Source organism: Prionailurus bengalensis, chromosome A3 (genome assembly GCF_016509475.1).
Source record: "Prionailurus bengalensis isolate Pbe53 chromosome A3, Fcat_Pben_1.1_paternal_pri, whole genome shotgun sequence".
Classification (NCBI taxonomy): domain Eukaryota; kingdom Metazoa; phylum Chordata; class Mammalia; order Carnivora; family Felidae; genus Prionailurus; species Prionailurus bengalensis.
This window is the reverse complement of record NC_057354.1, coordinates 115078620-115095960: the sequence shown is the minus strand read 5'-3', so window position 1 is coordinate 115095960 and position 17341 is coordinate 115078620. Positions and strand designations below refer to the sequence as shown.

The 17341-nt window shown below is 40.8% G+C and overlaps 1 protein-coding gene across 1 annotated transcript in view; it reads right to left on the bottom strand.

Annotated features, from left to right (window-relative positions):
* SRD5A2 (steroid 5 alpha-reductase 2) overlaps nucleotides 1–14522 on the bottom strand; it is a 43196-nt gene extending 28674 nt beyond the window's left edge. Inside the window, exon 1 of the mRNA XM_043604203.1 lies at nucleotides 14194–14522. Coding sequence (XP_043460138.1) covers nucleotides 14194–14474 — 281 coding nt within the window. The 5' untranslated portion in view covers nucleotides 14475–14522. The remainder of the gene's footprint in view (nucleotides 1–14193) is intronic.
* Between the last annotated feature and the right edge of the window lie 2819 nt (nucleotides 14523–17341).

The following is a 17341-nucleotide window of genomic DNA, read 5'->3' as shown; positions in this document are numbered from 1 at the left end:
TTTCAAAAATGGATCTGCCTCAGTGCATCTCCCTCCTACATCTCCATTCCATTGTTCATGTTGATGAAAAAAGGAAAAGCCTTTTCTGAGGTCTCTGTGGCAGAATTTACCATGCGAAAGTTTCAGTCCTGACATTCATAAGCATCTGCTGCTATCTCCCACACTCTATCCCCCAACTTATAGTCATGGAGCCACAGGACTCATGAAAAGGAACCCCCCATTCTCCTATCATGCTTAGCTCTCCACAGGTTTAGAAACTTGTACCATGGGACCCAAAGTCCATTGCACATTAAACCTTAGAACAGAAAAAGTAATAGTTACAATGAAACAAAGGAAACTATTACAGACAGAATGTTTATGTCCCCCCAAAATTCATAGATTGAAATCTAATCCACAATGTGATGGTATTTGGAGATGGTGCCTTTGGAGGTAATTAAGTCATGAAGGTTGAGCCTTCATGAATGGGATTAGTGCCCTTATAAAAAGAGGCAAGAGAGCTCACTCACCCTATTCCCACTATGTGAGGATACAACAGAAATTCAGCCACCTGGAAACCAGAAAACGGCCATCAACCAAACTGAACCTTGCTAGCACCATGATCTTAGACTTCCAGCCTCCAGAACTGTGAAAAATAAATTTCTGTTGTTGATAATCCACTCAGCTTATGGTGTTGTATTATATGAACCTGCACTAAGATCAAAACACTCAGAACAAATTGGTGGAAAGTTTAGAAACACAAACCAATGAGCTTAGCATAGTAAAACTGAGTACAAGTAGAGGCCACCAAAATCAACCAGTAAACAAGTCCTGCAAAATGTTCAAATTTTCAAAGATAAATGCTAAAACCCATTGGAGGGACTTTAGCTTCCAGTCAACACGGAGTCAACAAGGACTAGATTTATCATCCAGGCTGAACAAAAATACAAACAAGACAAATTATACAAAACAATGATTTATAAAACATTGAACATTAGGCAATGAAAGACAAAGATCCCTGAGACACACACACACACACAAATGATGTGAGCCTTATAACTGATCTAGTTTACTTCGAGAGAGAGTTTTCCTTCCCAGGAAAGATGCCCTTCTCTCAGACAGAAGTTTGCAGATTTGCTGCATTGAAGAAAGAGAACTGAGATTCCAGATCAAGATATCTAGAAGTCTCAGGAGAGAGTACTGAAGATGAGAGATATACAAAGAGACCTGCGTCTCAATTATTCAGCGGAATCTTAATTAATGAACTTATGTAAGGAAAGGATCACTCAAAAGGATTAAAGGTAATAGTGCCTAGTGCTTACACATGGCCAGGAATAGAGCCCCTTCCTACCAGCTAGACAGAGAAATATGGTACATTGGGTAGAGTATTCATAAAGTGCTTACCTCAGAGGAGAGGATTAATTATCCCTGTCACTAGCACTCTTCTAGAACCACTTAAAAACTCAGATCAAGTCCTGAAAGGATCAAATTATTTCCAAGTAATTCAACTGCATCCCAGAAAAAAGTCAAGAATATTTATAGAAATACAAACATATTTAACATTCAAAAAGCTACCTATGACCATCCAATCAAAAATTTTCAGGCATACAAAGAAATGGGAAACATCCCCCTTCATGAGAGGAAAAATCAATCAAAACTGACACAGAAATGACACAGATGTTAGAATTAGCAGACAATGACATTAAAGAAGTTATTATAACTGTTCCAGTTATGGAATGAATAAGTCATGGGGATAAAAGATACATCATAGGGAATATAGTCAGTGGTATTATATAAGCATTATAGGGTGACAGACAGTAGCTTCACTTGTGGTAAGCATAGCACAATGTATACTGCTCAAATTGCTGTTGTACACCTAAGACTAATATAACATTGCGTGTCAATTATACCTCAATTTTTAAAAAACCACCTATTATAACTGCAATCCATGTTCATAAAGTTAAGTAGCAATACGGAGGATAGCAAAAAGACCAAAATCCCACTTCTAGTGATTGAAACTATAATGTCTGAGTTGAAAATATCCCAGATGGAATTAAAAACATAAGACACTGCAGAAGACTTGAAGAATTGAAGACACAGCAATAGAAACTACTTCAAATGAAGTACACAGAAAAAAATAATCCAAAAAGGAAGGAAGGAAGGAAGGAAGGAAGGAAGGAAGGAAAGGAAGGAAGGAAGGAAGGAAGGAAGGAAGGAAGGAAGAAAGAAAGAAAGGAAGGAAGGAGAGAGGGAGAGAGAGTGAAGGAAAGAAAAAGAAAAGAAGAAAGAAAGAAAGAAAGAAAGAAAGAAAGAAAGAAAGAAAGAAAGAAAGAAAGAAAGAAAGAAAAGAAGAGAGAGAGAAAGAAAGAAAGAAAGAAAGAAAGAAAGAAAGAAAGAAAGAAAGAAAGAAAGAAACATCAGTGAGCTGTGGGATGGTTTTACACATTCATGGGCCTCACAAATATGTAAATGCAGTTTCTGAACAATAGGAGAATGAAGCAGGGCGATGAAGAATAATGTACAAAAATTGACCAAATTTAATGAAAACCTTAAATCCGCAGACCTAAGGACTTTAAAAAAACCCCAGCATTAAAGTCATGATGAAACCTACAACAAAGAATATGATAGATTACTCAAAACCAGTGTTAAGAAGAAAACACTAAAAGCAGTCAGAGGTTAAAAGACACATGTACCTAGGAACAAAGATATGAAGGACAACAGACTTCTTTTTATAAATAATTCAAGCAAGATGACAATGGAGCAGCACGTGTCAATTACTCAAAGAGAACAGCTGTCATTCCAGAAAGCCATATCCTGGAAATGTATATCTCCAAAAACAAAGGAGACACAAAGACATTTTCAGATAGTCAAAATCTAAGAGAAATAAAGTTCTTGAGGCAAAATAAAAAATAATACCAGATATAAATAGGGATCAATCTCCAAAAGTGAAGAACATCAGAAATGGCAACTATATGGGTAAATATGTAAGTTTTTATGATTTAAATCTCCTTAAAAGATAACTGACTGTTTAAAAAGATAATATCAATATGGTGGAGCTTTTTATAGCATGTATATATGTAAAACAAATAATGACAATAGCATAAATTTCAAGAGATGACATGGAAGTATTTATTCTTATTCTTATACTGTACGTGAAGGGGTATACTATTACTTGAAGGGAGACTGTGATAAATTTAAGATACGTGCAATAAATCTTTAAGCAAACTAACAAAAGAGTTATAGCTAATAAGCCAAAAAAGATATAAAGTGAAAAAAGCTAACAATCCAAAAGATGGAAGATGGAGGAAATGGGAACAAATAACAGAGAGAAAAATAGAAACAAACAGCAATATTCCATAATGGAATTAAATTATAAATTAGTAACATAAAATATCTGGAAAATCCCTAAACATTTGGAAACTAAAAAGCACCCTTCCAAAGAATCTATGAATCAGAGAAGGAATAAAAAATATAAGACATTTGAAAATGAATTAACATGAAAACAACATATAAGAATTTGTGAGGTGCCATAAGCAGTTTATTTGTGTGAAATTCATAACAATACATGCCTATACTACAAAAGGGAGAAGGTCTCAATCTATAACCTTAGCTTCTGCCTTAAGAAAGTAGAAAAAGGAGAGCAAATTAAAGCCAAAGCAGGAGGAAGATAGATACAAGTATCAAAGCAGAAAACAAATAAATAGGAAACAGAAAAACCAATAGCGAAACTAAATAAACCCAAAATACAATTCCTTGAGAAGATTAATAAATTTGATAAAGTTCTAACTAGACAGATTGGGGCAGAGTGAAAAGACCTAAATTACCATTATTAAGAATGACAGAGGTGACATTCCCACAGATTCTACAGGTATTAAAAGGATATTTATCAAGTAACATGATTATATTTTAAGGGATCTTCAACATCCTAACTCAAAGTATCCATATGGAAAGTGACAATTTCAGGAGTTAGTGACATCATAGCAGCTTAGTAGAAGAAATCTTACACATGAATGGTGATTCTTCCTTCAAAGCAAATCCCTCAAAGCAGTGCCTACTTGTAGGAGTGTCTTGATCTCTGTGGCATTTAATCGCATGGTCAGTTTGCAAAGTACTTCTTAAAATCTTGTTAATATCAGTGTTATTTCTTCTATTAGGTTTAGTAAGAGTTAAACCATATTACAAGAAACATATAACATATTACAAGAAAAAACAGAAGCCTAAAGTATCAGCTATTTATATCACTTTATATTCCAACCCTTATCAATGTTAATTCATACATGTTGATGTGGATTTTTCAGAGTGTACTCTTTATGGGCTACTTTTTTTTACTAAATGACTTTATATGCTTATTTTCATCATATAATCCAAAAAACTAATATTTTTAAGTAAACATGATATTCAATCATATTGATTATAATCAGAACTCAATTATAGGGCATTTAAGTAACTTCCAGTATTTCACAGTTGTAAATAATAACATAAATTTGTATAAATTGATTTATTTTAGATTATTTCCCTTGAGTAGTTCCCCTAAATGAAATTTCTGGGCCAAAAAAAAAAAAAAAAGTGAACAATTGTTCAGCTATTGGTAAACATTGCCAGATTAGATTCACAGAAACTTAGAACAATTCTCAGTGACACAGGGCCACACATACATATAATTTTCTCACTGGCCTACCTGCAGTTTTTTTCATCCTTATTGAGGTATAATTAAGAATCAAGGGCACATATTTAAAGTATGTAATTAAGTATGTAATTTGATAAATTACTATCGTGATGTCAAATAATGAACATATTCATCACCAACAAATTTTGCTCATACCCTTCATAATCCCACCTTCTATCCCTCTTTTTCCCTAGGAAACCACTGATACTTTTTTTTTTAATCTTTATTTATTTTCGAGAGAGAGAGAGAGAGAAAGAAAGAGAGAGAGACAGAGCATGAGTGGGGGAGGAATAGAGAGACAGAGGGAGACACAGAACCTGAAGCAGGCTCCAGGCTCTGAGCTGTCAGCAGAGAGCCTGACCAAACTCACGAACCACAAGATCATGACCTGGGCCAAAGTTGGATGCCCAATGGACTAAGTCATCCAGGTGCCCTAAGAAACCACTGATACTTTAAATACCACAGATTGGTTTCAATTTCATATAAATGGAATCATAACGCATGTATTCTTTTTTGCCTGGTTTCTTTTATCCAGAATAATTATTTTTTAGTTTCATCCCATGTTGTACCATGTATCAATAGTTAATTCTTTTTTTTTTAAGTTTATATATTTTGAGAGAGAGCACGAGCAGGGGAGAGGCAGAGAGAGAGAGAGGGTGAGAGCGAATCCTAAGCAGGCTCTGGGCTCAGCACAGAACCCAGAGTGGGGCTCAATCCCACAAACCATAAATCATGACCTGAGGCAAAATCGAGAGCCCAACTGTCTGAACTCCCCAGGCACCCCAAAAATTAATTCATTTTTAAAAATTTTCTTTTAATGTTTATTTATTTTTGACAGAAAGAGAGAGAGAGAGAGACAGCATGAGTGGGGGAGGGGCAGAGAGAGAGAATCCGAAGCAGGTTCCAGGCTCTGAGCGGTCAGCACAGAGCCTGATGTGGGGCCCGAACTCACAGACTGCGAGATCATGACCTGAGCCGAAGTCAGAGGCTCAACTGACTGAGCCACCCAGGCGCCCCCAAAATTAATTCATTTTTATTGATGAGTACGATTCTATTATATGATTACACCTCAGTTTGTGTGCTTACTCACCTATTTATGGACGTTTGGGTTGTTTCCAGGTTTTGGCTATCACAACTAAAACTGCCATGAGCATCTTCATACACATCTATGTATGAATATGTGCTTTTATTTCTATCAGAAAAAGAGCTAGCAAAAGGAATGGCTAGGTCATATGGTATGTTTCTGTTTAACTTTTTAAGAGACTGTCAAAATGTTACCCAAAGTGATTGCCATTTACATTCCCATAAACAATGTATACAAATTAGTATGGTCAGTCTTTAATTTTAGCCATTCTAGTGGATGCATAGTGGTATCCCACGGGGTGCTTCAATTTACATTTCCCTAATGACTAATGATGTTGAGCATCTATTCATGTTTTTATTTTCCTTTATGTTCTCTTTAGCAAAGTATCTGTTCATATCATGAGACGCAAGAGCAATTCATTAGAGAAAGAAAAGTATTTTCAGGAATGATACTAAAACAAATGGATATCCATACCAAAAAAAGAACTTTGATTCACACTTCTAAGCCTATATAAACGTTAACCCAAGATGGATCATATGCATAAATGTAATACCCTAAACTCTAAATCTTTTATTTATTTATTTATTTATTTATTTATTTATTTATTTATTTATTTTTCCTTAATCTTTTAAGGAAACAAAAGAGAAAATCCTTGTTACCATAGCTTACACAAAGATTTCTTAGAGATGACACCAAAAGCACAAAAACAAATAGAAAAATTGGGTGGCATTAAAATTTTAAGCTTCTGATTTTTCAAAAGACATGGCCAGGAGAATGAAAAATACAAGCCACACAGACTGGGAGAAAATATTTGCAAAGCATGTATCTGGGAAAGTATTTGTACCCAGAATATATAAAGAACTTGCAAAACTCAATAATAAGAAAACAAAGGACCCAGTACTCTAATATTTAGATTTGTTTACCAGATATATGACTTTGGGCAAGTAAAAAACATTTATGGAGAGACTGAAGTGAGAACTCGTACTGCTGTTCAAAGAGAGCAAATAGGGGCAGGAGAGAGACAGACACTGCACACAGAAAAGGATCTTGGGATGTTTCATGGTCAGCTATGTCAAAAGCATATTGCCTATTTTCTTCACAGTAACTTCTAGGGTCAGCCTTGACAACATAGAATTTTGAAAAGAGCTTGGAGCCTGATTAAGGTTTGGGTAGTAGGATTGGATATTATGGCATACATTTGAAAGATATTTGGTATTAAAAAGAGGAGAAGCATTCCAAGTCAATGTACATAAAGCGCTGGACAATTTTAAGTCATAAGCCATCAGGCCCCTTTTCCTGACTGAACATCACATGCCCACCCACAAATTTGGGAATAGACCATTCTTTGAGGGCCAGACCAAGTGCCCGCCCATTACTCCCACTCAGTCCCACCAATCACTGCACTCAGATGGAGCGCTGTCATTTGTGAAATAGTATTAATAACAGCAATTGCCTCAAGGACAAAATGAGATAACCAAAGTAAATGTTGTAACATCATTCCTGGAATCCCCAGAGCTCAATAAATGTTGGGTTCTCCTTTCCTTTGTCCCCTTCCCCAACCAAATAGAAGGCAAATCACATTGCTGGCCCCAATTCAGAAAGTTCTTTAATTTAGAGCTCCTACGCTGAGCTCTTATTAAAGGATTCTGGGTTGAACACAGTGACTTTTGAAACAACCTGAGTCCAGATTTGGATGGCCCCTTTGCCATATGTGGCAGGGAGTCAAAAAGCAGAGGGGGAGGTGCTCCACGCTCCAGAGCCAAGTTGCCAGGCTCTGGCAAAAATCAATAGGTAGACAACTTTTCTATATATGTAGAAAAGAAAACACTTATGTCCTCCCTCCTGCTTGCTGAGAGCCCATCATCAGAGTATCCCTCTTGGCCCTTCCACTGTTCCTCACTCATTCCTCCTCAGCGAAGAAGTGAATTGCCTGATTGGTAAACGTACAAACTTACAGCACCTCTCAGGAGGTGTACACAGCTCAGCCCTTCTCTCCCTCTGCTGCATTTTGAAAATAGGCTCCACAGAGAAAGACCTATGGTTGTTCAGCTATGGGTGTTGCTGAGTATTTTTGAGGTATAGTGTTAGGAAGCTCACATGATCTAAAATGTAAGCCACGTTCCCCCAAATCAACTTTAATTAACTCTACTAACAGTAGTGATTGTTGCCTAAGTCTTAGATTTATCTCTCAGTTGGTTCCGAACTTGGGTAGGAGGAGGGAGTGTCCTCTATTCAATGCACACTCAAGCACAGACAAGACATTCAGTGACAGGACTGTGTCCCCCCCAATTAGGTCTGTATCTCCCTCAATTTGCATTTTCCCACCTGCCCTAGACCTCTCAGACTGACATTGCCACCACCCAACTTTCACACCAGAAAGAATGATAGACACATAATGATGATTCTTTCTTGCCTTCCTCCAGGAGAGCAAGCACCGGGAGGTGCTTCTCTGTGTCTCCTATGGGACCTAGTATGCTTCTGAGCACGTGGAACGCTGACAAAGAATCAGAAGGCCGAGTTTAAGCCCCACGCTGCCCCTTCCTGGCCATGTGATGTCATACACATCACTTCACCAGTTTGGATCATTGTTTCCTTATCTTATTTGTTCATTTTAAGCAGCATTACGTGAGATTTAAAATGAGCAAGAAGTTCGTCCTTTCTTCAATGTGGCAAAAATGAAATGGTCAAGATCTCTTAAAGCTTGTTTACATTTTTGGCAAACAGAGCTCTATATTTTTCAGATGTGCTTATGATGTCATCCCATTTAGATGTAAACTCCAAGACTCCTCCTATTTCCCACAGGGTTCAGATAAAGGACTTGGAACCTAGGAATTCTCAGTAAATGATGTCACTACCAAATTCGCGTTTAAATGCACCAGAAATTTTCTAGAATCTTCCCATTGCTTTGCTACAGGATTTAACAAAATTTTATTATAGTATTACCTGAAATACAATCAACTTACTGATTGTAAAGCTATGCCATTCATGGTTTTCTTAAGGAGAGGCCGGCAAAAATTAACGGTCCACAGGCCAGAGAAGGAACACAACCACATTCATTTGTGCACATATTACCTGTGGCTGCTTTCACGCTATAACTGCAGACTAGAGTAGTTGCAGCAGAGACTATATGCCTGCCAAGCCCAAAAGAGTTACTATCTGGCGTTAACCCTCATTCTAAAGAACCCTTTAGTTACTCTTACTTGATCCAATTATGCTTCATGAATGTCCTTAACTTACGATCAAGTGACAACAAAAATGTGGCTCATCCTGCTTTTCTTCTCAATCTGCAAGAGAAGAAACTTGTCTAGATGGTTTCCAACGTAGGCATCACTCAACACTGATTCTTAGCCAATGAGTCGTTTCCTTCATAAGGATTTTAGAGGGGTTTTTTTTTTGAGTTTTTATTGTTTTATTTTACATGTAAGGACACATTTTTCTTTTTTTTTAATTGAAATAGATTTATACACAACGTTACATTAGTTTCAGGTGTACAACATAGTGATTTGACAAATTTGTATATTATTCTATGTTCACCACAAGAATAGCCACCATCTGTCACGATACAATGTGATTATACTACCAATGACTATATTCCCTGTGGTGTACCTTTCATCCTGGTGACTTATTCATTCCATTACTGAAAGCCTCTATTTTCCATTCCCCTTCACCCATTTTGCCCATTCTCCTCATCCCCTCCCCTCTGGCAACCACCAGTGTGTTTCCTGCATGAGGTTGGATTACTTCTGAATATTTGAGACATCAGCACTGCTTGTGAGATTGGAGAAGCATTGGCAAGGCACATCCGGAGATTTGAGTCCCAGCCCCCTCTTTGCCCCTAATTCTTGGTGCTTTATTTCTGTAAAATGAGGATGCTGGATGAAGTTTCCTTAGAGAAGATAATCATGATCCAGTGTGTAAAGTGCCTCACAGAAGGCCACACTGGCTGCTATGAAAGCCCAAGGAATGGTATCACCCCTGGATTTACAGAGAAGGGACTCAGAGAAAGCTTCTTGAAGGAAGTGATCCCTGATCTGAGTTTTGAAGAATAAGGGAGAATTCATGCTTCTGGAGAATGAACTGACCCATTGAAGCAAAAATGCATCTTGTGGAAGCCATCATTTTATTTGGCTAATTGGGAAATGTCATCTGTTTCAAAATCTAAACCCCAGGAAAGATCTAAATTTAAACAGACTCTAAAGTGCACACTATGCCTATGCTGTGCTTCTGGATGGATACATGTCAGGAAAAGTCACACTGCAAGCAACTTTTCACAATACAGTCACCTTTTTTGTGAAAAGAGCCTTCTTTTCCTTTTTCAGCTAAATACCAAAGTCACATCCAAGTCTTGAAAAAGACATCAACTACCACAGGCATAGGTGGCATAATGATCATTGCACAGGACACAAAGTCTTCTCTGGAAACATGAGGATTAAACAGAGTGTGAGCAAAGGATCATTCCAGGGCTGTAGGCAAGATCAACAGAGATAACTCTGACTTCAAAATAACTTTGGCAGTGGGATTAGGCAACATGCTTACACAGCAATCTTTTCCTGTGGCTAGACCATCTAAACATCCACAACAATAGATTCCAAAGGGAGGAGAGCTGTCTCATTTGACCGAGCCATGCAATCTCAGCAGTAATTTCTAAGTATTCACTTGCTCTCCTACAATCCTGACTGCCTGTACTAATGTCAGAGGTAGAATCCATTCACACATTCAACAGATTTAGTGAGTACCAACTATCTACTGGCACTTTTCTATACACTGGGGACACAGTTATGAACAAATAAGACAAAAATCCTTGCCCCTGTGGAACTTACATTCTAGCATATCCCCTTTGTAAGGAGAAAAGTGAAGAGTTTTAACTTCTATTCAATAGGACATATTGCTGTTCTGAATAGTCCTCAAGGGACAGTTTGCAAAAGATTCTAAGCCACACTTGAGCCAGCATTCCTCCTGAGCCCCTGTCCCTTCATCCTAGTTTCCGTGTCACAGCAATTTACAGAACAGAGTAAAGTCAAGGAAGCCTGATACTTTCTCCTGAATGTACCCTTATTATCAAGCTACATAACTCCTAAAGCCTCAGCACAAAATGTTCATAGCCTTTGAACCACCTCTGGGAATCCTGACTGACAAAACACTCCTACATTCTGAAAAGAAGGTAGGTTACAAAGACATGATTCATAGATTTAACCCCTGCAAAAAAAGGAGGGGGGCAAATTGAATGTCCAACTATAAATTAACAGATAGGTAAATTATTGTTTTACATGAGATGAAATCACAAGCAGCCATTAAGATTATATTTACAAAGATTCTATGATAATGTGGGAAAACACTTATTATAAAATGTTAGGTTATCAAGCAGAATAAAACCTATTTATATTCAATATAGCAAGCCTGTGTAAAAATCTAATAAAAATAAAAGCCTTGCTAGAAATGTTCCAAAATATTAACCACTGATATACTTAGGTGTGGAAATTATGGGTGTTTTTCTACTTTTTGTATTTTCTGTTTTTTCCTTAGTGAACATTTATTATTTTCAGAATAAAAAAATATTAATTGTAAGTCTAAGTAGGTCTTTAAAAGGTAAAGACAAGAACAAGCATAGAAGAGTTTATCATGGTAAAGCAAGAACAAGCATAGAAGAGTTTGTCATGGTAGCAAAGAACCTGACATCTGAACTCAAACTCTCTGGGTCTGAGCCATGGCTCCCCATGTTACTGTGTGGCCTTGGGCAAATGATTTAACCTTTTCTTCCCCCAGTTTCTCACTTGCAAAATGGGGGTGAAAATAGTGCTGATCTACATACGTTGGATGAGGATTAGTAGATAATCCACAAAGAGTGTTCAGCAGAGTATAACACCTCATACACACTCAAAATGACAGCAGATCCAGTACTCCAGTGGCCTCGAAGAAAGAGCTCACACAAGGGGAAGGTGAGCAAATATCACATCTTCATGCCTCAAGAACAACTAACTCAGAGCTGTGCTTTCAGTGGGCAATTTTCCCTCCATCAGAATCCATCTCCAAATCCTTTACTTTTATTTTAAAAATTTCCCCTGAGATACAGGAGTGCTGATGCATAGGGCCACATGTACCCCAATGTTTATAGCAGCACTTTCAACAAGAGCCAAATTATGGAAAGCCTAAATGTCCATCAACTGACAAATGGATAAAGAAGATGTGGTTTATATACACAATGGAATACTACTTGGCAATGAGAAAGAATGAAAACTGACTATTTGCAGCAACATGGATGGAACTAGAGGTATTATGCTAAATAAGTCAGTCAGAGAAAGACAGATACCATATGTTTTCACTCATATGTGGATCCTGAGAAACTCAACAGAAGACCAGGGGGGTAGGGGGAGGGAGAAAAAAGTTACAGAGAGGGAAGGAGGCAAACCATAAGAGACACTTAAATACTGTGAAACAAACTGAGGGTTGAATGGGGGTGGGAGAGAGGGTAAAGTGGGTGATGGGCATTGAGGAGGGCACCTGTTGGGATGAGCACTGAGTGTTGTATGGAAATCAATTTGACAATAAATTATATTAAAAATGAATAAAATAAATAAAATAAAATAAAATAAAATAAAATAAAATAAAAAAGATTTCCCGTGAAAAAGATGGACAGTACATCGATACTCATTTTATGGGTAATTACTTCCTTGGTTTTTTTTTTCTTTTTTAATGTACTGGTCATCATTTATTGTGCAAAGTGACTTTTAATTTTAAAAAACAAGTCTAAAAATTATGTTAATAGGACTGTTAGAGAACACCAATCATTACTTTAAGATGAAATGACCTCAAAAAAATACTGTCTATGGTGCTAACAGACAGTTGTTAATTTGAAGATAAAAGCCATTGTTGTAGAAGCATACTTTTTGGTCAAATGTCAATTCCAAAATCAGTGAAATCAAAAGATCGTCTCTTATCTGTTTGGTTTTTTTTTTTTTTCCAGTACACATGAAATCATTTAAATCTGGGCAAAATGACATGGTTGTTTATTAAACCTGCACCTTGACCACAACAGACTTTTTATAAATATTTGCACAAGGAACACCCATTTCTGAAATTTTAAATCTTAGTTCTTGTTGCTTGCCAATCCTCATCTTTTTAAAAGAATGAGAATTCACTTTCAATTGTATAAATATTAAATCTTGACCAATTATAAAAGATCCAGAGGATAAGATAGGTTAACATTTGTCTGTCTACAAACTCCTGCTCCAAAAAATGAGGCGTCCTTATGGAAAAGGATTGTCCCTTTCAGTTTCCAGAGGCATTCTTTATCCTAAATTCTAATCTAAACTTCCTTCATCTTTTGACACCAGAAATAATCTACTCAAAATTAGTCTGTGCTTGTGTTCAACTTCTTGATTTGGTTGGGCAACTTTGCTCTGCCATGGACTCTGTTTTCGTCTTGCATGGAATTTGTGCCTGCTTAACGTGGTGAAAACGTCTTGAACGGTGGAGTTTCACTGACTTAAGAGTTTCATTGAAACGGTGGAATTGCATTGACTTAGATTTGAATCTGGCCAGGCATTAGCTGCATCGTCTTCCTGGAGTCCCTTAACCTTTACTGAGCATCGGCTTCTTTGTCTGCATAGTGGCATAATTAATTACAGATCTCGCCAGGTTACAATGGGGCTGGAAGAGACACCAGATGCTAAATGACAGGACGCGAAAGGCAACTTACTCAGGTGCTCCTTCCCTCCCCAGGGAGTCTTTTTTGAGGGTCTGCAGTCAATGTCCGAATCCCCGAAGCCTCTGGTTTCGGTCCCATCTTTCCTTAGACCGGAAGGCAAAGTTGTCCCGAATTTGGGATTCTTAATTTAGAAGAACATTTGAGCTCTAAATTAACTTCGACTCATTCACGCATATGTCCCAGGGTAACTGACCAGTTTGATGAGTTGGTGGCGAGCGCAGCCCCTTAGGGCTGAGAAGTGGGGTTCCCGCTCGGGCCAGGGGGTTCCCACACGTTCTCTCTCCCATCGTGGAAGTCCGGGTCAGGCTCTGCCCACCTCCCTCCTCAGACCCACAAAGGTGAAGTTATGGGTCCCTCCGAGCACGGCCTCCTCCGGGAGATGCCAATACGTAGACTCACTCACGATCCCAGGACCAGCCCGCCCCCCACCCTGCAAAGGAAAAGTGAAGGGGGACTGAAACGGAGTGGGGGGGGGGGTGCGGTGAGCCGCCACAGGTAACCGAGCGCGCGCGCACGGAGGGAACGGTGGGTGCCCGCAGCTCTGCCCAGCCTGAGCTTGCCAGCCCACCTCCCGCCCGCCGGACCTGCCTCCCCGCGGCAGCCAGAGGGCCCCAAGCCAGCCCGAGGGGCTCGCGGGGCCGGGGCAGTGTCCCGCAACGGCTCCTCGCCTGGCCCGCGCCCCGCCGGGTGCTCCCCTCGAGCCGGGCTCCGCTCCCTCGGCGCTCGCTCCTGGACGCAGCGCCCGCAGCGAGCAAACGCTACCTGTAGAAGTAATGTCCGCAGAAGAGGCCCAGAAGCACGGTGGCCGGAGGGCCGAAGAGAGCACGCGGCTGCCGGGCGAGGATCCCCGCAGGCACGGCGAAGGATGGCAACTCCTGCAGGAACCAGGCTGCGCGGGCTGGCAGGCGAGCAGCAGCGGGCATTGCGCGCTCCGAGTACTTCCCGTAGCCGGAGGGCTCCGCCAGGTACAGGACCAATGCCCCCAGGGCGGCCAGGGCAGCGCTGCCCGCCAGCACCGGGCTCTGCTGGCAGGGAACCCGCATCGCACCGCGTTCCCCGCCGGTGGCCGCAGCCCACGCAGAAGAGAGCGCGGTCTCACTGCCCCTTTATGGGGCGCGAGACGCCACCCTGCGTCCGCCCCTTCGGCTTTGGCCCCCGCCCCTCCATCCTGCTTTCTGCTTGGCGCGGCCAGCCCTGGCTCGGCTCAGCATCCATGCCCTTTTCGCACGGCTGGTGCTTGGGGAGGCAGCCGGGGAGCAGGCGAGGACGAAGGGATCCCCCACCGGACACCGCCTGGGACTAGCCCTCGTCCGCGCCTCCGCCGGTGCGCCCACCCTCCCCACCATCTGCCACTGGCCTCCCCTTTAGATTGCTCTTCGAAGACCTGTTCCTTACCCATCACCCTCTGATGCTGCCGCTCCTAACACCAGGAAATCAGAAGAAAAAACCACAGGGAGGATTTAGCCGAGGTCGTGCTCCCGTCCCAACACACTTCTGTTCCGCAGCCACGCATCACCTCCATTCTCAGACCATCCAGGATCTCTCCAACCCCTCCACTTCCCTACGCGCCTACACTCCCTGTCCGTTCCCACCCAACCCTGCACCCATCTTCCGACCCCGGGCTGATTTCCAGGCACTTCCCGAGCCCGTGAGCCCTTCTGCGCCGGGGCTCGGGGCTCCTTCGCTACTCTCAGCGTCAGAGTCCCCTCTGCCCGCACCACGCCCCCAGGGCCTTCATTCCTTCGTCACCGAGGAGCACGTCCACTGAACACCGACGCATAAGCAAGGATTGCGGCCGGGAGTAATGATCCACTCGGTCCGCCCTAGCTTCTCCGCCATCCCGGGACCCCTGGAGTCTGCCCGGACTCCAGTTAGAGTCTAGGGCTTCTGCGATGGGACGCCCTCTCTCCACTCCTGGAGTGGATGAGTCGGGCTCCATATGGTGGTGCCACTGGAGATGCTACTGTGCTCTGAACATCCAGACGTGGTTCTTTCTTCCTTCTGTTTTCCACCCTCCTCTCATCCTTCACCCCACTTCGTTCATTATCTATTTCTTCTACCTGCTCAGATTTAGTATCTGGAACCTCTTTGGCTGCCCTCCTTCTATGTTTTGTGCCCCCCTTTTAATGTCTTCTGTCTTTCTTTGACTGGGCTTCCTCCAGGTTGGCCTTCTCCTCCCAAGTGCTGTTGACCTCATGCCTCCATTTTCTTGTCCCACCCCAATAGGGATTACTCTATCCCTATTAATTTTCCCCTCTGGTCCCTATGTCAGGCTCTACCCCAGTCTTCCCCCCACCCCAATCTTCCCCCACACATACACACACACTCCCCTTTCCTTGGCTCTTTCTTCATCCTTCTCTCTTCATTCTTCACCCTTCACTGCTTCTCAGGAGCCCCAGTCAGTATTCCCCCATCCATTCCTTCCCTGTTCTACTGTCTGTTCCATGAAAGGCACACGGTCCCATCTGCCCAATTTAAAGGGTGTTTCCTGACACCTGGGGGACACTTTCCAAATTTGATGAGAATCCCATCTTACAGATCTAAGAACCTTGATAAACTCTAAGCAAGAAGAACACACACCTCCAACTCACAGCCAGCAATCAAATTGCTGGCAACCAGTGATAAAGAGGAAAATCTTTAAACCAGCCAGGAAAAAAAAAAAAAAAAAAAGACCTAGAGGGACAAAGGTAATAAGTACAACAGATTTCTCAGATACTATGCAAGCCAGAAGAAAATGGGATGATACAATTAACGTCCTGAAAAAGAATTTTTATCAACCAAGAATTTCACATCTAATTAAAATAGCCTTCAAAAATGGAAGTGAGATTGGTTTCCAGACATGATAGACTAAGATTCTTCTAGACAGACAGACAGACACACACACACGCACACGCACACAGCAGAAAGTGATGACAAAACCTGGGAGGAAAGAAATCTGCTTGAAGTTACTACAGAGTGAACAGCAGCAAACATGCTCAAGGGGAAATCACCTTCACATGGAGGAGGGACATGGACAGCTATGGCCATAAGTTCCTATTTTTTGACACTTTTAGCCTGGGCTAAATGCAGTCTGAATAATGCACACAGCAGCAACAAAGACACATGTGAAAAAAACCTACCAGAGTCCTAAAACAGGAAGAGCCAGAGAGGGCAATCCCCCAATTCTGTCTACCCATATCGCTGGATGACTCCTTAACAGCACATTATAGAAGAGACTCAAAGCAACTCTGCTCAGACAAAAGTTCTGAACAACACAAGAAGTTCAATCCCAGCCAAGGAAATCACCAGCTAAAACAAATGAAATATTCATAAGAGAAAAAGAATATAACCCATCATCTCTACTATTTAATATGCATAATGTCCAAAATTACCTGACATAGGAAGAATCAATTCAATGAAACACATTCTCGAGAGAAATAAAAATCAATCAAATCCAATATTACAGTGAACCAACCTTAGAATTAGTAGACAAGTATTTTAAAGTAGCTATTATAATTGTAATAGTTTGTTAGGGCTGCTATACCAAGTATCATGGTGGCTTAAACAACAGAAGTGTATTCCCTCACAGTTCTGGAGGTTAGAAGTCTAAGATCAAGGTGTCAGCAAGGTTAGTTCCTCTGAGGGCAGTGAGGGATAATCTGTTACATGCTTCTTTTCTAGTTTCTGGTGATTCACTGGAAATCTTTGGCATTCCTTGGCATGTAGAAACTTCATTCCAATCTCTGCCTGACTCTTCACATAAGCTGCACCCTGTGTGTTTTTATCTGTGTCCAAATTTCTCCTTTTTATAAGGATACCAGTCATATTGGATTAAAGGCCCACCCTACTCCAGTATGATCTTATCTTAACTAATTATATCTTCCATGATCCTATTTCCAAATATCATATTGTTATGTACTTGGGTTAGAGT